The 22,934-nt window shown below is 51.6% G+C and overlaps 1 protein-coding gene across 1 annotated transcript in view; it reads right to left on the reverse strand.

Moving 5' to 3' along the window:
• Positions 1–934: 934 nt before the first annotated feature.
• The window catches only part of GCN1 (GCN1 activator of EIF2AK4), a gene marked incomplete at both ends in the record, with an annotated part of 51,088 nt that continues 29,088 nt past the window's right edge, over positions 935–22,934 (reverse strand). Inside the window, 26 exons of the mRNA XM_084253200.1 lie at positions 935–1,060; positions 1,829–2,047; positions 3,204–3,311; positions 3,731–3,879; positions 4,237–4,333; positions 6,217–6,331; positions 6,478–6,671; positions 8,196–8,426; positions 8,860–8,973; positions 9,526–9,795; positions 9,884–10,027; positions 10,251–10,343; positions 10,630–10,791; positions 12,320–12,484; positions 13,561–13,776; positions 13,890–14,007; positions 15,097–15,239; positions 15,391–15,587; positions 15,677–15,815; positions 16,008–16,076; positions 18,057–18,277; positions 19,344–19,523; positions 20,247–20,361; positions 20,618–20,739; positions 21,129–21,375; positions 22,593–22,787. Of these exons, the coding sequence (XP_084109326.1) occupies positions 935–1,060; positions 1,829–2,047; positions 3,204–3,311; positions 3,731–3,879; positions 4,237–4,333; positions 6,217–6,331; positions 6,478–6,671; positions 8,196–8,426; positions 8,860–8,973; positions 9,526–9,795; positions 9,884–10,027; positions 10,251–10,343; positions 10,630–10,791; positions 12,320–12,484; positions 13,561–13,776; positions 13,890–14,007; positions 15,097–15,239; positions 15,391–15,587; positions 15,677–15,815; positions 16,008–16,076; positions 18,057–18,277; positions 19,344–19,523; positions 20,247–20,361; positions 20,618–20,739; positions 21,129–21,375; positions 22,593–22,787 (4,149 nt within the window). The remainder of the gene's footprint in view (positions 1,061–1,828; positions 2,048–3,203; positions 3,312–3,730; positions 3,880–4,236; positions 4,334–6,216; positions 6,332–6,477; positions 6,672–8,195; positions 8,427–8,859; positions 8,974–9,525; positions 9,796–9,883; positions 10,028–10,250; positions 10,344–10,629; positions 10,792–12,319; positions 12,485–13,560; positions 13,777–13,889; positions 14,008–15,096; positions 15,240–15,390; positions 15,588–15,676; positions 15,816–16,007; positions 16,077–18,056; positions 18,278–19,343; positions 19,524–20,246; positions 20,362–20,617; positions 20,740–21,128; positions 21,376–22,592; positions 22,788–22,934) is intronic.

A 22,934-nucleotide genomic window follows, 5' to 3' on the forward strand; every position in this document is an offset into this window, starting at 1 on the left:
TTCATAAAGGAGGCAGATGCTGGGCTGCAACTTTGGTTTCCTCTGGCAAGTCATTGGCTTTTTTGCTCCATAGAAGGGGTGGATTTCGCTTTGAAACTTGACTGCGTGAGCTACCTTTCCGAGTCAGGTGAACAGGGATATGGCTAATTCAACCCCTCATTCTCCACAGCGCTTGAGACTGACCTCAGGACAGAGAAGTCTGTGGGTGGCTATAAGACAAGAGCAGAGAAGGAACGCCCAAGGTCTGAGTCCTGCAGGGCTCCCGAAAACAGTCCCAAGCCTCTCCTTATTCCTGATGCAGGAAGCTCCATGTTTAGTGACTATCTGGAGATTTCAAAAAATCTGCTTATATCAAGATTGAATCAAAGCCTTTATTAAACATTCCTCCTTCAAACAGCCAGCATTTAAACCTGTACCCCTCCCCGATCTGGGACCTGCCAGGGCTGTGCAGGTATCCCTGTCACCAGCCGGGTCAGATCCAGTCAGGCTGCAAGGCTTCACAAAGCCAAGCAAGGCAGCCATGCTGGGTAGCCGCCGCAGCTGCACGCCCCCCTCAGGAGCGAGGCAACAAGTTGGCAGTGCCAGCTCTGGGAGCAGAGCTCCAGCACTGGAGAAGGGGAGCTGGAAGTTTGGCTGTACTTGTTCCAGACCAGCCACGCTAAGCTGGGTGACCGGCTCTGGGCTACCATTCAGAGACCTGTGCTTTTTTTCTGTCTTCTCCAAAGAAAAGGGTGCGATGGAGGAGGCGATTTTCAGTTGTGTGTGGGTTTGACTTAAGGCTTTGGCTGTGGTCTGTTGATATATTAAAATACCTTCTGGGAACACCATCTCCTAAGCTCCCCATCAGAACAAACGTATTTTCAAAAATGAAAACATTGAACAAAGATGTGGAGCCAAAATGCTGATGCAGAGCACGGCGGGCAGGGCCCGGCCCTCAGGTCAGGATGGTGTCATCCACCTGCTCCGTGGAGTCGGCCTGGCTGGCCAGCTTCTTCAGAGACCTTCGGTTACACTCATTCAGTGCCTCCAAGCTGGCTACATCCAGGATCTTGGAGAGGGACTGCGGGGCGACAGAAATGAGATGTAGTCAGAAGATACAGCTTCAGATTTCTCTACTCGAATAAAGACAAAAATGAATGTTACCCTCAGAAGTAGTGCCCCTGGGGTAGATGGGAAAATAAAGAAACAGATGGATTCAAGGAGAGCCGAGAAAACACGCATCATGCTTGCCATGTGGCAAGGTGGCGCTGGCGATGGGGCTGCGCAAGCAGGGCTCGGCCTTCAACGGGCAGCCCCACTAGGAGCTGTTTTATAGGTGTGGGCGCCACATGAGATTTATTTGAAGAAAGACCTCTGTTGCTGGGCCTCCCTGGTGGCGCAAGGGGTGAAGCACCGCATTATGAAGCAAGCCGCAGCCTCTGAAGCATGAGTTTGATCCCCAGCCGGCCAGGGAGCAACCCACATGGCGCAGCAGACCTCTCCTGTCTCGCCCGCTGCTCCCCTCAGCAGTGTATTTCCATCCTTCTGCCTGTTCTGCTCCCTATTCTGTCTCTGATGAATCCTCTCATCCCTGCATCTCTGGCCTGTACCCCAGCTATTGTATGCATAAATAAATCTTTTTTTTTTTTTTTTAAAAAAAAGATCTCTGTTGCTGAAAGCAGGCTGAATGCCAGAGAAGGAAGAAGGTTTCAGGCATAAGACCAGTCTGTAACACGTAGTCAGCACCACACGCACACACACGCAGGGGACAACAGGTAGCTTGGATACTGTCATGCAAAAGACCTGCAGACAACCTGCCCAACTGCCCACAACTGCCCCAGACTTGCACCTGAAACACCTCTTCGCCCTGCCTCATCTTGAGGAGGTTGACGATTGCCTGGTCGCTGTAGGCTCTTACAACGGTGTTTTTATCCTTAGTGTTGTCAAGGAGCGCCTTCAGGATGGGCTTGATGGCCTGGGGATCCAGGGGAGGTAGTGGGTCCTTATTTGCCCACCAGATCATCTTTTCGGCCACCAGCCTGATGTCACTGGAGGGGTTCTGCAGACACTGTGAAGAGGGACCAAGCACACCAATCTGTTTCTTCAAGACGCCCAAACTCCTGCCCTACCCCTCCCTTCACCATGCAGCTGACCCTACTGCTTCCTTCCAAATCCTGCCCTCTCGTGAGAGGGTGAAAGGGCATGATTTGGCCGCCGTCTCTCCTCCACCTCACCGCACGCCAGTCTCCCTTCACTTGCTACTCCTGGCCCACAAAGGGCTTTCGCATCTTCAAGCCCACCATGTGCCCCCACCCACCTGGCACGCTGCACCGACTGGTCCCACGACCTGGGATGGCATGTGCCCTGGGTCCCTGCCTGGTTGGTTCCTTCCCATCTTTCAGGCCGCAGCTCAAATGTCAGCCTTCGGGTCTCCCAACAAGCCTTCCTAAATTAGGGCCCTCCCCTGAGGCTTTCAGTGTATCTCCCACTCCAGAGAGTCCGTCAGCCATGTTTAGCCTACATCTTCAAGCGTCTAGCCGGCACCCAGTGGGCACTCAAGAAATAAGGGCAAAAAAGTAGCTGCCACTGGGCAGTGCTGTCACACATCACAATCAAACCGGGGCCTGTGAACCCTCAGCAGGGCTCAGGTGTCTGTAGGGCAGAGACCACCACCCCATGGGAACTCGCGATTCAAAGTGAGGTTTGCACACAGCAACGCTGACACTTTTAAGCTGCTCCTGGGAGCAGCTTAAAAGGCACATCTAGGCTTTGCCTCATCTCTTAAAGTGCAGATTCCGGTGGTGATCTGAGCGCCCATCGTTTGGAAAGCACACTCTATTACACGGCCAGTGGGGACCCCGCCATCCCGCCTCTGGCTTCCCTGATCAGCACCCACGACAATAGTCACACTAGTAGCTGCCACGCCAGCTACGGAAGGGAGGCAAAATTTAGATTTGAACCCAGATCTGTCCTAATTTTACAAAATCAGGGTGCCTAGAAGAATGCCTACAAGAGTGGTTCTTAACTTGATTTGGGATATCAGGGCTAGCTGGGAATCTGTTAAGTTGGACATCTTCCAGAAAAAAATGCACACATCTCTTTTGTGTTCAATTCCTGCAGATTCCAAATGCTCCTGCAGACCATCACCCACAGAGAACCCCCAGAATACCACTAGTGCTCCTGGGTCCGGGGTCCTTCTCACGAGCCAAGCCGCCACCACTCACCTTGATGAATAGGCTGGAGAGTTTGGCTGGCAACTGTCCTCCTCCCGTCTCGATGTGATGCTTCATCAGGAAGCCCATGCCACGGATCCCACTCACCGCGATGGGGATCTATGCAGAGAGGCAAGAGCTAGAGGGACGGCGTGCTGCTCCCTTCTTGAGAGCAGGAACACCCCTTCCCTGGGATTCTCCGGGACCCTGGCTCTTCACCACCCACCCCCGTCCCTTTCAGCTCCTCAGCAGCTCTCCACACAAGCTGCCCTCCTGCACGGCAGGGACAGGGAGCAGAGCCCTTCTGACCTAGAAGGGCCCCATAAGTATCCCAACTCCTTGTGTAAGTGATGAAACTGGGGCCCAAGTACTGGTTCAAGAGTATAGCAAGTCGCCGGCCAAGGCAACATGAGAATGCAGGCCTCTCACATCCAGGCTGGGGCTCCGGCTGCACCCCCGCCCCACTGTGTCAGCGAGACAACGATGGCGGGACTCCGGCCAGGGGAGGGGACGAACTGTATGGCTGCCCGCAGCCTTACCCTGTCTGCCGTGGCGCTGCTGAGGATCATGTCCTGAACTTCAGTGCTGTATTTGCCTACACAGAGTCTGCCAGGAGCCACATTCACAGCCACGGAGAGGGCCAGGCTCCGCCCATGCCGAACCATCCAGTCAATGCCCGACACGTCCGCTGGGTGGATGGAAACACTGGGGTCAGCCTGCACTCTACACATGCACCCCTCTTCGTGATTAGGGTGCCGACTTGGAGCCTGGCGCAAACCCCAGACCACCACTGAGCACGACCACCCTGCCTGGAGTGCATGTGAGGAAAGGCCCCCACAAACTGCTTCAGGCTTGCAGCTGTGTTCTTTGAGCAGGGACTCGCGCTACAGGCCCACTGGAACTCCACTTCCTCTTAACAGCTGGGTTCCCGAGAAGAGGGCAGTCCAGGTGCCAGAAGACCCTCTGAAGGGAGATGAGATGGGGAACAAAGACACCCACTCTCCCCCCGAGCGGACAGCCTCCCCAGAGGACAAAGGAGACCTACCCAGCAAGCAGTGCTGAAGAATAGCACTAAGCTCCTCTTCAGTCAGAAAGGCACACAGTTCCCCCAGGCATCCGGCTGAGGAGATGCGAGTGTTGTCCTGACAGCACAGAAGACAGAGAGAGGGACGTGAGCCACACCGCAGCTCCCCGGTAACCGGGGCAGGCAGCGGAACCGGGATGGGGGGAGCGAGGGAGGAAAAAAGCCAGGCGGGCACTTAAATGCAGCGCTTGCTCCAGGCACGCGTGTTCCCGCTGCCAGACTGGGCTGCCATTCACTACAACTGCCACTTGGTGCAGAGTTAAAAAATTACACACCCAGCACTTAACTTAATTATAGAAAACTCCAGCGTGTGTGCATATGGTAATCATCATCATCCCAGCAATAATAACTGTATTTACATAGCACCTTTCTTCTCAGGAAGTCTGAATGCTTTGCATTTACTATCTCAATTACTATCAGCAGCCCTGTGAAGTGGGGGAGTCCTGCCGCGGTCACAGGGACACAGGCTGGCGACAACCAGTCACCCCCACCCCCAATCTCGTGTGTCATCTTAGGTCCAGGGCAGCTCCCTGCTCTTCCTCTGCTGTGTCACAGCCCCACTGCCACCTGCATCATTCAGGTTCGTGCTAGGGGTCACACTGAAGTCCAGAAAGACAGGAAAAGGTCAAGCCCCTTCTGTCAAAATTAAGACCAGGCACAGAATGGCTCCTTGCTGTTCCTCCCGAGCCAGCTAACCACACGGATATAAGCGAGCCTGCTTTACATTATGTGCTGTATTATTAATAACCGCCAACTAGATGTGCCTCCCCTGAAACTAACCAACCAGGGACTCAGTGACCTGAGGGGAGGCTGATGATAGGCTGGCCCCCTGGAGTGCAGGGGCCATGCTGAGGAGGGTGAAGGGAAGGATGGTCTGCCAGCAGTTTGGGCCTCTGGGCTCCGAGAGGCCCAGACGCCAAACAAGGCTAAAGCTGGCTGACGCTGACACCCACTCTCTCCAACAGGATCTATTTTTAGCTCTATTGTGGTGAAATGCAAATTGGTTTAAATGCTAACTTTTGCTTGCACTGTGCCTGGCCCTGTAAAAAGCCTGACAGACTGTGACCAACAGGTAGTTTCCCATCTGTACACCCAAAGAAGTGGGGTGGGGGGGGCTTTTGTCGGAGAGCAGGTGGCTGGGGGCTGGGCGGGACCTGCGGAGCCATGAGCGGTACAGCAACAGGGCTGCGGTGTGAGAGCCCACGACACCTGAGCCCCACACAGGCAAACAGGCCACACACAGAGAATGCCCGGTTGAGGGGAGGGGGAAAGTTTGTCTTCAGAGCCTCAACCGTCTACCAGACCTGCCACCACAAGGCTGGCCAGCCAGTGGGGTGCTTAAATGCTTCCAGACTTGGTAAGGCAGGGCCCCCCTGAAGGGATGGGGACAGAAACAGGAGTCGCAGGGCCCAGATGCTGGTTTTGACTCTCCCAGTTACTAGGTGTGGCCCAGGCAAACCTCGCCCTTTCACACAGCTGCTCAGACCTCCCACCTGGACAGACACACAGATACCGTTTACCCTCAGACACTATCTTTTTTGAGGGCTGTGATCATGCTTTATTCACCTCTGGGTTAGGCTCGTTGGCGCAGCAAATGTTTCCTGAATCAATAAATGAATTGCTTCATCTTGCAAATGAAGAAATGAGAGGCAGAGGGAAAGTGACTTCTTTAAGATTAGAGAGCAAATTACTGAGATCTGGGAAAGAAAACCTTGCCTTCTTTTACACACAGAACAGAATAATCAATACCAACACTACTGCCTTATCTCCTTACAACCAAACGCTCGTTAAATCTCTACGAGTGGTATGAATGCCGGGAATGACAATTACTACGGACCAGTTTTACCATGTTCTTCTAACGCAAAGCAGAGATGCCAACCAAAAAAAAGAGAATGGGAACCAGTTAAGCCCACCAGCCTCACCATCCACCCACGGACATACCTCGTCGTGTCCCAGCATGCTCAGCAGGAGTGAGATGATGTTCTTCCGGATGACAGCGTCCACTTTGGCACCTGCTCCCTGAATCACAAACCTCAGGGCCTGCAGCATAGTGTCCCTACAGAACCAATGAACTCAGCTTCAAACCTAGCTCGCCATCACCACTGCTCCCTTCCGCCCACCTGCCTGGACAAGCATGGCCCAGGGTTGCTTCTGCAGCTGTCTGATCTCCTCAGGGCCACAGCACTTCCCATGGGACCCCACCTGACACCTGGGTCCTCCATGACACGGATTCCGTTCAGCAGTTCTGTGAAGAGGGGATCCACCTTGATGTGGATAGAAATGAGCTTCCCCAGAGCATCAGCAGCCTTCAGGCGCACCCCTCGGTTGGAGTCCTGCAGTGCTTTGGTAAAAGTGGTCTGCAGCTGGGGCAGGAAGGGCTTTAGGGCAATCCCAACCTGAGTGAGAAACCCACACCCAAAAGCACAGCTGTGGTGGAGCCCCAGGCCACAGTGTACTATAGATATGAAACAAACAACAATCACAAACCACCATGAGCTAACCCAGCTCTCTCACGCAGGATGGAGCACCCATAAGAGAGGGGAGCCAAGCATAGAAAGGTCAAGCTCAGCCTCCTCTTTCCTTTTCTGCATCCTTTGTTGCACTGGAAGGAGTGGGAGACGTAGGCAGGGGGAAGGACCACCAAGGGAGCTGCCAGCTAGGCTTCGCAGAGACCTGTCCATAGGCCAAGGGACTTGGAGCGGCCACCCCCAAGGAGAGGGGAGTGGGGCAGATGGACGCTGTCAACAGCATTGAAGAACAATCCAGTCTCAAGGCAAGGAAATGGATGCTAAAGGGCAGGTACTATCTATTAATATTAAGCAACTGATACATCAGTTAAGCATTTGACCTTTAACCCTCACACACATGCACCCCTCTAAATAACACCCCAGTTTACTCCCTTTCCATGTACAGGAGGGGGCACTAAGATGCAGATGGGTCCAAGACTAAAGATTTTGCTATTATTAAATGGAAACAATATAGTAGCTATTTGGAGTTTCAATGCCAGCTAAGGCCTGGAAATATTGGGGTCAGGCAGAGGTGCTGCCTGGAGGCACACCAGAGTGAAGCTGGTAGCTGAAGTGGGAAACATCTGCTTATGGATGGCAGCTGATTCACGGCTGCAGGGACACATTCTATGAGCGAAAGCGCGACTGGTGTCTAGAGTTAAAAACCACTACAGAAAAGAACAGCAGCGTGCAACGTGAAGAAGATGCTAATTAAGAAAGAAAAAAAGACAATTTTCTACAGAATGAGGCAGGTGCTCACAATCCCATTTTGGATGGGAAATGACTCCCCACACCCTTCTCCCCAAAATAAAAAGCTATCAATTTTAAGCTTGCTTTTGCTTAAAAGAGAAAATTCAATCTTTTTCTTATAAAAAATTGTGTCCTGTTTATACTTTTCAAATCTAAAGGATTTAATCGCTGCCCATTAAACATCAGAAATGGTTAATAGGTTGGGCCTTTGCTTCCGACACTTGGCAAGAACTGAAGTTATTCCAGCTGCTGTCAGACTTCCTTTTCATTCTCTCATCAGATTCCTTGCATTTCCCGTTATGAGCCAGTAATAAAGAACGGAAGCGTATTCAGACAATGTTTTCATTGTATTTATGTGGCCCTGGATTTTCCCTTTGAACCAGTAGTTCTTCAAAATAAGGGCAATTAACATGTATGAGTGCTTAGAATGTGCCTGGCACTGAGCCCCACATGCCTGCAGCCTAGCCCACATCGCAGACTGCACGAGGTGGGCAGGGCACCCGGAAATGACTGAGGTGCAGTGTGAGGCTGGAGTCCACTCTACCATTGCTCTGCGGTAAGCTGTCACTCTGCTGCCATGTGACACGAGCACCAGCCTCCTGCAGAGAGCTCTGTCCTGTAAGATCTGAATGGACCAAGGGAATGAACTAGTCAGTCACTCACCTTGGCCAGCAAGAGGCTGAGAGTCTCGAGCAGAGCTGCTTTCACATTCCAGCTGAACCGGTCCCCCAGGATGCGAATCAGAGGGCCAGTGATGCTGACCACGGAGGGCCTCAGGGCATCAGCTGAGGTGAGGCGGATCACCAAGCCTAAAGCTTTGGCTGCTTCCTCTTTCTGTTCTGGGCTGCCAGTCAGGACTCCCTCCCGCAAGACTGGAAGAATGGAAGTTACTCCCTGACAAGAGAAACACACCTGAGAGTCAGATCTCAAAGGCCTGAGCCCAGGTATCTTCCACCCAAAGCAAGGCGCTCCTGTCAGCCATCCTCTCCATGCCATGAGAGACGGATCCTGGCTGCCAGGACAACAGCCTGAGAGGATGCGGACTAGGAACAGTTTCAACTTGACAGTGAGAATACAAAAGCCCCAACAGGCCTATTGCAGAGGTGCAAGTGCTGCTGTTCACTGTGACTCACTTGCTCTGAGGTGCCTCCGCAGCTGAAATCAAAGGCAGCCTGAACCCTGTCTGTGAAGGCGCGAAGCAGCACCGACAGCCCTAAGTCAGGTTAACACCACTGCCGCTCCAAGGGCCGTAGCACACCTGGCTCTGAGGGCGAGGCGGAGGAAGGCACACGCTCACAGCACCCCACACCACAAGGCCCCGGCTCACCTTTTTTGGGAGGCAGAAGCCCGGCACATGTTCGCCTTTGCTCTCATTGCCTATGAGTCGGATTTCTTTGTGCAGCTCATCAATCAGTGCCAGCTGATTACCAGCATCCAACTTCTGCAGGAAACCAGGAAAAAGCAAAGATATCAGGATTCTGGGTGCTACCTTTCAAGACCACCTCAAAATAACACAGCAGGGGGAAGGGTGTGGGCGGAGGTGTGACAAGATTGGTCATGGACTGGTAAACGTGGAAGCTGGGGGAGAGCTACACGGGGGGTTACTTTAAGAAATCTAGTCTTGGGCCTCCCCAGTGGTGCAGTGGTTGAGCGCTGGGTTGCGAAGCTGCCCGCGGCCTCTGCGGCGCCGGTTCAATCCCCGGCCACAGGGCGAGGGTCCCACATGGCGCGCAGACCTCTCCTGCCGCCCACTGCTCCCTTCAGCAGTGTACTTCGGTCCTTCTGCCTGTTCTGCTCCCTGCTCTGGCTCTGGTGAATTCTCTCACCCTCCCGTGCTTCTGACTGTACCCAGTGCATGTATAAACAAACAAACAAACTAACTAACTAACTAAATAAAGCATGCCTCTATTAAAAAAAAAAAAAATCTAGTCTTATTAAACCTCTGGAATTATCTGTAATCAAAAGCTGGTTGTGGGGTCAGCAGTCCCCTCACCTTGGTGATGGCATTCAGGGCATCCCAGCTCTCCTCCAGAACCACGGGGCTGGAGTCGTTGAAGAGGCGGATCAGGCCTGAGACCAGGCTCCGCAGGTGGCTGGTGTAGTCTGCCTTCGAGCGGGAACAGTAGATGTTGAGGATGATGGCAGCAGCCTGCCTCATGCCCACCTCGGGGCTGCGGGTGGCTTCCAGCAGGTCCTCAATGATGATCCGGTGCCCAGTATCATCCTCTACCGAGAGGATCACAGCCTGACAGTTGGCCATCTCCTGAAACCACAGGGGACAGAGGTGGGGGCTGAGCAGTCTCCTCCAGGGCAGGGGAGGACAGGCAGCTGTCAGAAATCATGACACTCACCAGCTGCTCGTCCGCAGTCCCAAGCTTCTCCTTTAGGGCCAACATGACGGCCGGGAGGATCACTCCAAGATGACGGGTCAGGGCATCTCCTGCCACAGACGACAAGAAAGCCAGCACCCGGGTATTGACAGGTGGAGTTGTCAGCTGCAAAATGACGGACAACATCAATTCCACGGTTTATCATGCTGCCTGGGGACAAGACTCCAGAAGATTCCATCCGACTCAGGGTCGTGTGTCTACTCTGGGGCATCCACACCACCAGCTTCCCCCATCATCTGAGTTCAGAACTGGGCTTCACAGCAGGCCCAGGAACCAGGAAATGGTGTGGCTTCTGGACCAGAAGGTGGGTGCCACCACTGGGATTTACCTTGGGCACGAGGTAGGGCAGCACCACTCGACTCTTGATGGCCATCACCTGCTTTAGACCGTCCAAGGCAAATTCTGACACCTCCTCATCATCCTGCAGAGGGGCATTGGGGCAACACTGAGGAGCTGGCTCCAGCCTCCACTTCTGCTGTCCAGACCAGCCATTGTCAACAACTTCCTTCTCCACTCCCCTCCCTCCCCCACCACTGCTTCCACTCACTGACTGTCAAAGGAAGAGGACAGAACCAAATCTGATCCCACAACATCCACTCCCTCTGGGGGGACCACACTGCAACTGCCTGGGCAGAATAAGCCCCCTATGTTTCCACCTACAAAAATGGTAAAGGCCAAAGTGCGAGGTGTGAGGCAGATCCACTCACCAACTGCTTCAATAAAAATGGGAGAATGTCCTCCAGAGCCTGGTGGCCAATGGTGGAGTGCAGCTGCTCGAAGGTCTTGGCAGCAGCCTCTCTGACCTCCTCCAGTGGGTCACACAAGGCCTTCCTGGCCGTGGGCACCAAGGACTCAGAGAAATACAGCACCTGCAACAGTACGCACGCACTGCACCTGAGGTGGCAGAGCCAAGGAGGGAGTGCAAGAAAGCAAGGGGGAGAGGCAAGGCCCTGTGACCCTGCCTAGCCACCCTGTTCAAGCCTAACTTTTTTTTTTTAAGATTTATTTATTTATACAAGACCCGCCGTATAGGCCGGATGTGCAGGAGGGTGAAAGGATTCACCAGAGACAGAGTGGGGAACAGAACAGGCAGACTGACGAAATACACTGCTGAAGGGAGCAGCGGGTGAGACAGGAGAGGTCTGCTCCGCCATGTGGGTATCTCCGCGGCCAGCAGGGATGGAACCAGCACTGCAGAGGCTGCGGACAGCTTCACAGCACTGCGCTCAACCGCCCAAGCCACCAGCGAGGCCCCAAGCCTAACATTTAACTTAGCTCTACCATGGAGATAGGCAAGTATAAAAAAGCAGATAAAATGAAATGTACTCCAAGGATCCCTCACCCAGACCGAAGAGTGAGGCTCCCTGAGTGACATGGTCTCCTCTCCCCAGGCCTCCCACCCCAACTCTTTTATTTATCCTCTTGGAAAATTTCAAGTCCTTCAAGTCTCAACTCAAATGCCTGCTTCTCTACAAAGTCTCGGGTCCACATGGGCCAATGATAGTTCCACTCCCCCTGTCACCAACCCCGCCAAAGCAAAGGTCACTCTGAGTCTAAGGACTGGCAGTATGTGGGCTCATTACTGAACCTGACTTGCCACTAGACCTTGTGGGTAAGGCCTCCGCCTTTGGGAAACTCAGTAACTATTCAATGAATGAATAGCTTTTTCCTTGCCAAATGCAAATATAAATGCCCAAATGTAATACATATACTGATACACACAGGAGAAGGGTCCAGCAAATCAGATGAGAATGTTCAGACTTAGCAATTGGCTTACATTTCTGACTAGCCATCCACTTCATTCTGATGCTTCCGTCCCAAGAGCGCCCAGGTGCACGCACAACCCACTCCCAGGAACGTTCTGAAGATAAACTACCTCAGTCTGGCTAGTGAGAAGAACTCCACACCTATTGAATGTTGCTCCTATGGCTGCAGTATTACCACTGGGGACGGTTCCACCCACTGGTAGAGACTTGTCCTCTTATCGATGCCACTCCTTCTAAGAACCAGGGCACACCCCTCCTGCTCCCTGCCACCCCCACCACTCACACACGTGCACACCCTCTTTCCCTGCTAAGGTCAACACACACTTGAATGAATTCATGTGACAGGAACAAAATTAATCTGTAATAACCTCAGGACAGTGAGAGAGAGATCACTTCAATTTCCAAAGGTCACTCAAGGTCTCTAAATCGCTTAGTTGTCAATCCACAAAACTGACAGGAAAGCTGGAGGGAAACTGGAGTCCATACGGGACCCTCCTAGCAGCACACTCCCAAGGGAAACATGCAGGTTTCTGAGAACAGAACTAAACCTCTAGCAGTGAAGTCCCTCCTACAACCTCCCCCAGCAGAGTCAGGTCACCGGCAAGTCAGGCTCCCCTTAGAGTATACTCACGGCATCCCGGCTGGTGGACTTCATGATCTCGCTCAGCCCAATGCACACACCCTGCCTCTCGTCACTCTTCTGAGACCTCAGGCCTTCCTCAAGGATGGGGATGATCTCAGGTAGGATTTTCTCCCCTAACTTCCGGACTAGATCACCCAATGTTCTTGCTGCAATCTGTCAGCAGAAATCAAGTCAGGACTTTGGCAAACCCCAGGGTACCCAGAGGACATCTCCAGAAGGAGAGCCCTAGAATTTCCTCTATTACCAAATCATTGATTTAACTGCCCAAATGCTCTCTCTCCTGAAGAGCCCCCACAGCAGTTGCAAAACAATACAAAATAAAATTATCTCCGTTTCACATACACCTACACAGCCTAAAGCAAGAGCTGGCACCTTATATGTCTATGAACAGGAAATTTACCACATGCTGCTTGGTCAAGGAATAATCCCCCTAGATCAAAAATTGCAGCCTAGAAGTCACTTAACCCTGTGCTCTCACACACAGAGTTTGCTTTGGAATAGATGTTTCAGGAGAAAAAGCCACCTCATACAAGTCTTCCTTAGAGCCAAATTCCGTTTGCTTGCCAGGGACAGAAGTTGAGAATGGGCCAATGGGGACTGGCAGAAGTAATCATCAGCCCAGGCTGGGTGTCTCCTTCTACCCCAACCCGCATTTTACACCATGCTTACTCCTCTCTGCCTCTCCATTCCTGTCACCAGTCTTCGTTCAGCCCCTACTGTTGGTCATGATCCTGCCCACCACAGGACTTTTGCACATCCCCTCCTTGAATGGAAAACACTATGCCCTCTGTCTGAACAGTCTTTCATCACCTACTCACCTGCTAATGCTTACTCATCCTCTGTCTTCAAGCACCATTTCTTCTACGAAGCCTCCCCTGACAACTTACCCCCACCCCCTGCTAGGCCAAGTGTGCATCTTCAGCATTTGCAGTGCCGTGCGGCACTCGCCATAGCTGCAGTGCACATCTGTTTGTTTGATTATCTGTTTGTGTGGTTAACAGCCATCTCTATTAGATTGTAAGTCCACCAGGACCAGAAATAGGCTGCCTTTCTTCTCCGCTGTATCCCCAAGTCTCAGGCCCCAGCTTATCAGCCCATAGCTGTTGAATTACTAATAAATGTCCCCCTGATAGAGGGCCCAAAGCACTCTCCAAGCCTCTGCAGACCCAGATTTCTAGCCTCTGAAAGGAGCCAACAGGGGCTGCCAAAGCAAGAGCTGGTAAACTTACTGTTCTCTTATCTGCACACGTGCTGGCCAGAAAACCCAGCAGGAGTCCAAAAAGAGTGGGCAGGATTTCACGCAAGGTGCGGGGGGTATTGGAGACCACAATCTTCCAGACATGCAGGGACGCCTGCCTCACAACCAGCTGAGTGTCTGAACGGCCCATGTACAGCCCTGCCAGCACCCGGTTCCGCCGATCTACCCCCAGGGCAGTGATGATCGCCTGTGGTGTTGGAATGGAACAAAGAACCTAAAGTGGTAAACCTGCCACAGCATGAGTGCCAGGGCATGTCCCTGCGGTCAGCAAAGCAAGGGAAATCAACTTGGGGCATGCACCTTGTTGGACTGGGCAGTTCCAAAGTTATCATCTTCCGAGGCGGTTTCTGTGGTCATCTTCCCGGTGACTCCCGAGATGTGGAACAGGAGATCCCCGAGGAGCTGAACAGAGCTGAACCTGAGGAGGAGGCCAAGACCAGAGTCACACAGTCACGAGGGGTGGTCTTGCGACACACCAAGGCACTGGGCAGAAAAGAGGCTAGAAGGAAATGTACCCCAAGAAATCCTGGTGGGAATCTTGGAATGAGAGAAATCACAGATGATTTTCATTTCTTTATACTTTCCACATATTTTCTTCCTGAGTTTTTTGTTAATGAACACATACCACTTAGTAAAGGAAAAGAACATTTTAAAAAGCATATGTGAAAATTTCTGTAATAAAAGTTACCGAAAAGAGAGCACAAAGAGAGAAGCATCAACAGGAAATCAGGAACGCTGGTCAGAACTGGACTCATCAGGAAAGGCCTAGATGGACAAACTTACATCTCCTCAAACTAAATGAGGGTCATTGTTTTTAATGATTATAAAAGTAACAGTCACATTCAAATCCAAAATTTTTTAAATCAAAGAAAAATACGAAGAAAGAGCACATACCCAGACTCTGACTGCCTGGTAACGCTCTGGGTAGATGACACACTGTCACCTACACAGGCTCGAACGCCCTGCAAGGTGTGGGCAACAGGTTACACTACCTGCACTGGGCCATGGCCTGCACACTTCTGTCAACAGCAGGCTGAGAGGCTTCCTGTGTGTCAGCCAACACAGTCCTCTTACATCATTCTTTGAAACAATTGAATAAAACTTAATGGCCTGGACATGCAATGATTTTTTTAAAAACCAACACCCAGTTTTTCAAATGACAAACAATACTGCAACAAACATCTTTCTTTACACGTCGTTAAGCACTAATAAGTTAAGTATGACCTTGAATTCCTAAGAGAATTTCCAGATTTAAAGTGATTCCCATTTAAAATTTTAATACAAACTGATTTAATACAAACTGATTCCCGTTTAAAATTTAATACAAACAGAACTCTTTAAGAGAATCAGAATCAAGGCACTGCTGCAGGAAAACTGGAGAGTTATAAAATGGCTTCAAGAGAGGGCCCGGAGAAAGCTGAGAGCTGGCTGGTAAAACTCCACTTCTCAGTTGGAGTTCCCAAGACACAGAGCTGGGGCCACTGGGTCTTTCCGCCCGAGTTCTCACCTTATTCTCCAGAGATCATCAAAGAGGCCCTGCTCCAGCTGGGGCAGCAGCAGGGCGATGGCCGTCTCGGCATACATGGAAATGACCCGCTGGCCTGCACGCAGGGCCGTATCACGCACAAACTCATTCTCATCAGCCAGAGCCTGTGCACACAGAGAGGGGTCAGCCAGGGCTCCTTCTCCTAGACCCCCCCCGAAGAGCAGAACAGGACTCCAGCCTCCAGGCCCAATCAGCTCTCAAGATCACATACACCCCTCCTCCCGCACTGACACTTCGCTCAGCACAGGTGCCTACTTTGAGAATACAGGGGATGATGGGCCCCACATATGGAGTGAACTTGTCCCCGAAGGTGATAGGCAGGTAGTTGAACATCATGATGTAGCCATCACGGACGTGTGGGGCAATGTCCACTTTGCTGGCGGTAGCCACGATTTCTGGCATCAGCTTCTCCAATTTCTCCACCCCCAAGCCAGCCATGACCTCAGCCAAGCCTTCAACAAAAGAAGAGAATGAACCGCTGCATCTGAGGGCGCCCAGAGGGCATTCCCAAAACTGGCCTCTGGGTCTGCTCTGGCCTCACCTTGCGCAGCACCTGAGCGATCCACAGAACTCTGTTCATAGGTCAGAGTCTCCATCAGCCATGGCAACAAGTCCTCAAAACATGACTCCCCCATACCTTTCACCATGGCCCCAAGAGCCTTTGCAGACACCGTTCGTACCTGGCAGATAACCAAGATGGTGAGAAGATACGGTTCAAAATGAGGTGACCACACAGGGCAGGGCGGGATCCCTTGGGTCACCTTCATTTTACCCAGAAAGACACAAAAGCAGCTTATAGGGAATTCTCAGGAATCAGTTTTCCGGGTTGGGCTAAAATAATGAATCTCTGACCACTCTCCTTTCAGACACACCTCAGGAACAGGGTCTAGAAGAGAAGCTTTCAGGCCTGGTGTCACGCTTGGTAGGTAAGGAGCCAAGTCCTGCAACAACAGAACAAGTGAGTTAGGCAGAGGCCCAATTCCTGCTTCCCCTGGGATCGTCTTGCTGTGGACCCTGGCCTCCCCTCCTGCTGACCAGGAGCACTCACAGTGCAGGTGGGGAAAGCCGCCTGACAGAGAAGCTCTCCTCTGACTGGTTCCTCAAAGGTCCTGTGCGATTGCTCAAGGAAACTTAGGAAGGACCAAAGGCCCATCCTCAACAGGTCAGGAGAGCCACCGGCCACTAGAGTTCAGTGCTCTTCCTCCTCTTCCCCTCCTTCTGGAACCAAGACCTGTCCACCCTTTGGAGTCTAGGAAATTATTTCAGGCATTTTCCTTTCAGAATGATCATTTTCCTTTTCTTCACCTTAAAAGGTTTATGTCTCTTGATATAGCACTAGGCTTTAGGAACAGCTTTAAATATAGAAAATGCCTTATGTTCACCAAAGCATCTCTTAAAATAGCAAAAAAAACCTTGGACACTATATGACCGACTAAATTATGTAAGTTATGATACATAAATTGGTTGGAATATTACATAACTATTAAAAATCAGTTTTATGAATAACTTGTTGTAACTAGAAATAAGTTTATGCTCAGGAACATTTTTTTAATGTAATAAAAAATACTGGGCCTCCCTGGTGGCACAGGAGATTGAGTGCCGCACTGTGAAGCTGTCTGCAGCCTCTGCAGCGCAGGTTTGATCCCCGCCGGCCGGTGAGAATTCCACATGGCGAGGCAGACCTCTCCTGCCTCGCCTGCTGCTCCCTCCAGCAGTGTATTTCGTCAGTCTGCCTGTTCTGTTCCCTACTCTGTCTCTGGTGAATCCTCTCACCCTCCCACGCATCTGGCCTATACCCTGGTTCTTGTATAAATAAATAAATCTTGGGCCTCCCCTGGTGGCACAGCAGTTGAGCGCTGGGCTGCGAGGCTGCCCGCAGCCTCTGCAGCGCCTGTTTGTTCCCCAGCCGCCAGCGAGGGTCCCACAAATAAATAAATAAATAGATAGATAGATAGATAACTAAATCTTAAAAATATATATATTAACAGTGATTGTTTTGTGTTGGCAAACTATGGATCAAGTTTTTTTTATTTTCACATGGCGCACAGACCTCTCCTGCCGCCCACTGCTCCCCTCAGCAGTGTACTTCATCGGTTTGCCCGTTCTGCTCTCCGCCCTGGCTCTGGTGAATCCTCTCACCCTCCCGCACCTCTGACTGTACCCAGTGCTTGTATAAATAAATAAATCTTTAAAAAAAAAAAAAAAAAAGATTTATTTATACAAGCACTGGGTACGGTCAGAAGTGCAGGTTGGGAGAGTGAGAGAATTCACCAGAGCCAGAGGGGAGAGCAGAGCAGGCAGAGTGACAAAGTACACTGCTGAGGGGAGCAGCAGGCGGCAGGAGAGGTCTGCGTGCCATGTAGGACCCTCGCCCGGCAGCCGGGGATTGAACCGGCACTGCAGAGCTTCGCAGCCCAGCGCTCAACTGGTGCGCCACCGGGGAGGCCCAATAAATAAATCTTTAAAAAAAAAAAAAAAGTTTTTTTATTTTCCAATTTCCTTATTTTCTAGGTTTGCTATAAGCCTCCCATTTTATCTCTCAGTAAGCAAAGCAGAAAATGTGGTAGATAGCGAGATCACACAAGTGAACAAAGAAGCAAAGCGAAGCTCCCAAACCAAATTCCTCTGAGAGGCTGACAGAAGTGAGGACTTATACTCACTGAAAGGTCGAAGGTGAGGTTGGACCTTTCTATGCCTCAATCTGTAAAAGGGTCCAGTGGCATGGGGTCACTGAGGGGCTGAGCCAATAAGGACCTGAGCCACTGTGCGCAGCAAGATGCCAACATTTCTCCCTTCCCCACCCCAAACATAATCAGGGACCAGAGAACAACACCCTTGCTACATCTACTGTGGGCAGGGACTGTGCCCGAAACCAGCATCTCCCAGTCTGTCCTGTACCAGCCCCAGCTGATCTGCTATACCTTCTGGTCTGTCAGGGAGTACATGTTGCCAATAATTTGAGCTGCCATTTTCCGAGTGTCTGTCGAACGGTCCTGGAAGGCTCTCTGAACGATGGGCATGATAAGGGCCAGGGACGGGGCATCAATGAAGTGAACAAACTTGGTGTCAAGCAGGGTCTGCAAACACTTCTGGGTCTTCCTGGAGGGGTCTGTCAGAGCATCCAGCAGGACAGGGGCAATAGCTGCACGTCCAAACAGGAGAGATGACGGTTTGCACAGGTCTCTGATGCCCAGTTCTGGCTCCCAGAACTAGAGTGCATCAGAAGAGAAGGGAGCCCAGGGACACCCCTCCCTGGAGTCCTGTAGGTGCCCAGCTAGGGAGGCCAGCCTGTCTGCAAAGAGTAGTATCTGCTCCTTCAGGAGGCAGTGACATGGAGATGGCAGATGTCAACCCTCTGCAATGCCGAGCTATGACCTGGCAGGCACCTGTAGGTTGGCTTCAGCAAGACTAAGCTGCCAATGCTGAGCTTCTTGAGTACCGAGTCTCATCTGGAATTAGCAACCGAAAGTGGTTTTTTGAAAAAAGCTTAAGACACCAAAGGCCACTGAACAGTGATGGGAGTCAAGCACACAATGCTCAGAGCAGCAAAGTCCAGAAAAAATGAGCTCTCAAAATTCAGCACCATCAATGGAAGGCATTCCAAAAGGAACATCTGGCTCATCTTTACACAAGCCCAGGAAATTCAAACACTGAAAAGACCCAATTTTGAGAAAATGCTAAGAATACATGGGAAATACTTACTGAGATCATTCTGTATTATATGCAAATGTCATACCATTATGCGGTACGCCTGAAACTAATGTAATGCTATATGTGAATTACACTTCAATTTTAAAAAAAGGCAAACTTTCCCTGACCTTTCCCTGCATCAAAAGTCTCCTGGAATAAGACAGAAAGTTCTCAAAGAACATAATACTTCTGATGTGCTAATGCGGACTAGAACTTGTCATTCAACTCTGCTGACCTCAAGGCTCAGCCTAGTGCACAGGACTCTCTTGGAGTCGGCTGCTTCTAAGCCGGTGCCTCAGTTTCCTTATCTGTGCTATCACTACTGGTCCAGGGCAGTGGAAAAATAGATCACTTTCAAACTGCTCTCTGCTAATTATTCTAGGTAAAGGGTTTCTGAGAATTTAGCAGTTACTACAATGTAAACATACTCATCCTCAGAGGGCAGAGATCTTTACTGAATGGGTACATGTCCCTGCACTGTCTGGGGACAGGAGGAGGAGTCAGGGGCTCTGGCATACCCAGGATCTCCGGGTTCCTGATGACAGAGCCAATCTGCCTGAGCGCCTGCTGTCCAGCCTTCTGCACTTTGACGTGGGAGTCGGTCAGCACCTCTGTGAGCTTAGGCACGATGTTAGGCAGGCAGGATGACAGCTGCTTGGGAGCACAGTAGGCCATTGCCCCCAGCAGCTCCACAGACCCTGCAGATGGCAGACACATGCCCAGCATGAAATCACTTGGCACAGGCTGGCAGGTTGCCTGGGCTGGTTGCCTAGGCCAGGAACAACCAGCCAGGTCCTCTGCAGACTGTGCTCAGAAGAGCAAGCAAAATGTTCCTGAGACCTGCCGAACTATGGGAGCCTGGATGAGAGGGGAAGGCAGTGAGGGAGAAAAAGGCAAGAACAGGGTAGGGGAGGGCTGACTTAGTCCTGGCAGTGATCCTAGGCCAATTCACTGAATTTCTCTGGCCTCAGTGTCCTCATCCACAAATGAGGCAACATTTAGATCTGTAACTTCTCAAACTGTAGGGCAAAGCCTGAAGAACTGAGGGGGAGGTCAAGTAGGAGGGCTCAGACCTTAACTCTCCCAAAACGGGCACAGCTCTGCTTGCATCTGTTGTACATACTGGGATTCCAGATAAAATTACATGTTTAAAATGACTTAAATGGGGGGAAAAAGCTTTAAAATTACAGAGGTAGCCACTGACTAGCTTTAAAGTTCTGGGATTTCCTGACTCAGAGCTGACTCCCATCAGAGACCCGTCTCAGAGCTGACATAAGAAACAAACGACTGAGCTGCTCAGTGTCTCAGCCTTCTCCCTGGGCTGGGAGCACACGGGACAAGAGCTATGGCTGCCTGGATCTATGAGAGGCAGTTATCAGAACAGGAAGCTGATACACAGACCCTGAAGGAGGAAACCTTACCAGCTTTGGTCCGCCAGGATTCCTCCTCCAGGGCAGCCAATAAGGAGGGGAGCACCAGCTTCACCCCATGAGCACTCAGGTTGCTCATCACAGCCTTGGCACAATCATCTGCAGCCTCAAGGGAGGAGAAAAGGCATTCAGGGACCTCCTAACCCAAGCACACCAGGGGAGCAACATTTATTGGGGTCCACTATGTTGCGCCAGGGCCTGCACGTACGAGTGAGATGGAGATGTGGTTCTCATCTCACCAGAGTCCATACCAGTAAGCTGAGGTATGGGCAGGGCCTCCCGCCATCCAGGCCCCCACTGAGACACACACCCAGCGGCCACCCCGGCTGCCAGCAGTCCTCACAGGCAGACACTGGACTTACCTCACGTACATACTGGTTCCCATCCCCAAAGCACAGCAACAGATGGGGCAGCACGTGAACCACGTATGGCTCAAAGAGCTTTCCCAACATAGTGCAGAGCATCTCGAAGGCAAAGAGGGCTCCTGGGGAAGAAGCAGGACAGCTGGGAAAGATGTCCTCTGGGCGCAGCCACAGGCCAGCCTCCCCGCCACTTCCTCGCCCTCTGCAAACACACTCAGGGCCGCAAGGACATGGCTGGGCAGAAAGGAGAGAGCAGGGGAGCTGCCCATCACTTCTTGGTACTAACAAAATGGCAACATCTCCCTCAACTCAGGGTACTGCTGAGTTAGAAATAAGGAAGTCCAGGCCATGTCAGCTAGGAGCAGGTAGAGTGGGTGACGGCAGCTACCCCCTACGCAGCCCTCACACTAACACCAGCCTTTTGGTGGGGAAGAAAGGCCAGATTCCTTCCTCTGGCAGCTGTGGGGACAGAATTCCTATGCTGGGCAGCACTGAGCTCAGAGACACTCACCCTCTCGCCGGCGAAAGTTCTTCTTATCCTGGATGGCATCGGTCAGTGCCGCCATCATTTCCTGCTGCTTCAGCGAGAGGATGCCCAGGCCCTTCACCAGGCCTGCCAGCCCATACGCAGCCCCTTTGCGCTCTGCATATTTGTCTGACTCCAGCAGCTGCTGCATCAGCTTCTGGATCATCCCTCCAGCATCCTCCTTGATGGCTGGCACAAGGGGCGGCAAGCAGCTGGCCACGGATTCCTGGACCTGTGTGGGAAGCGTGGTCCTGGTGGCTGACGCTGTCCTACACAGCACCTCACCACTAGATGTCCCCAACAAACACAGGACTGGTACTCCATCAGGGAGCACCCTACCTCTGTTAGTGACGGGAGCATCAGCACTAGGGTGCTCTTTCTGATCTAAACAGAGAACCTAGGGCCTCCCTGGTGGTGCAAGGGGTTAAGCACTGCACTGCGAAGCTATCCACAACCTCTAAGGCACAAATTCAATCCCGGCCAGCCAGGGAGCTACCCACATGGCGCAGCAGACCTCTCCTGTCTCACCCGCTGCTCCCCTCAGCCATGTATTTCAGTCAGTCTGCCTGTTCTGCTCCCCATTCTGTCTCTGGTGAATCCTCTCACCCCTCTATCCTGTACCCCAGTTCTTGTATGCATAAATAAATAAATTTTAAAAAATAAAATAAACAGAGAACCTAGACCTGGACATGCAAGGCAAACTCCAGGGAGACTAAACTCACCCCCAGAGAGATGCAGCAAGAAACACACCGAGTCTCAGTGAAATGGCCCCTGCCGCTCAGTTTTCAAATTTGTCAAAGTTACAGGAAAATTGGGCTGGGCCTTTACAAAGTTGGATCCAAACAGTGGTACCAAAGTAACTGGCAAGCTCCCCTCCCAGCCACAGTTCATGAAGCCCAGCTGGAGAGTAGCAAATACAGGGCCACCAGGGGCCCAGGCAGGACACCTGCCAGCCAGGTTTTCTGACAATTTATTTGACAATTTTAGAAACCCGCATCTGATGAGGACCCTCTAGGGGTCCAAAGCACAGGTCACAGAAGATGCATCTAACAATGTTTACCAAAAAAGGAAGAAAAAAAACCCTTTACACTGTGATTTGGCTACGTTTAAAGGCCCCTAAAACATGTAATGAACACCTAAGGAGGTCAGGGGGAGCTCGACACATGGAGCTGTCTGTTTTTTACATCTTTGTATCCCCAGCACCAGGTTTACACTGAGTGCCAGAAAAGACTGTTAGTAAATGAAAGGGAAAAAAGTGAATCTATCTAGTGCTACAGAACAAACACCCTCTCCCGGGATGTTTCTCACTGTACACCAGGCTGTCCCCAAAGCAGACAACTCCTCGTAGAGCCTCTGGACCCTGCCTGCTACCCCAGCCCTAGTACCCCACTGCTTATCCACAGGCACATCCCAATTTCCCAACTGGTTTTGTGGCCCCAGGCCAGGTACCTGCTGAGAGGGAGTGGAGAGGGCGGCAATGAGCTTGGCAACAATGGGCTTCACTTTGGGGTCACTCTTGTCCAGGTGCTTGGCCAGAGAGCCCATCAGGACCACCACGCTCTGCCGCACAGCGTCATAGCTGGCATCATTGGGTGCGTTCTTCAGGAACTCCTCAAACACTGGCAGCAGTGAGTTGACGTTCTCCTGAAAAGCCAAGTGCACCCAGAACCTCATATTGACCCCATAAGCTGTGTCTGAGTATGACATTCTGACCAAGGAACAAGCCCAAGTCTGGCTCTGGAGAGGCATCCTGATAAGCCAGCCAGAAATGCCAGTGGATTTTCCAGTTTT

This window comes from Talpa europaea (assembly GCF_964194135.1).
Source record: "Talpa europaea genome assembly, chromosome: 14".
Classification (NCBI taxonomy): domain Eukaryota; kingdom Metazoa; phylum Chordata; class Mammalia; order Eulipotyphla; family Talpidae; genus Talpa; species Talpa europaea.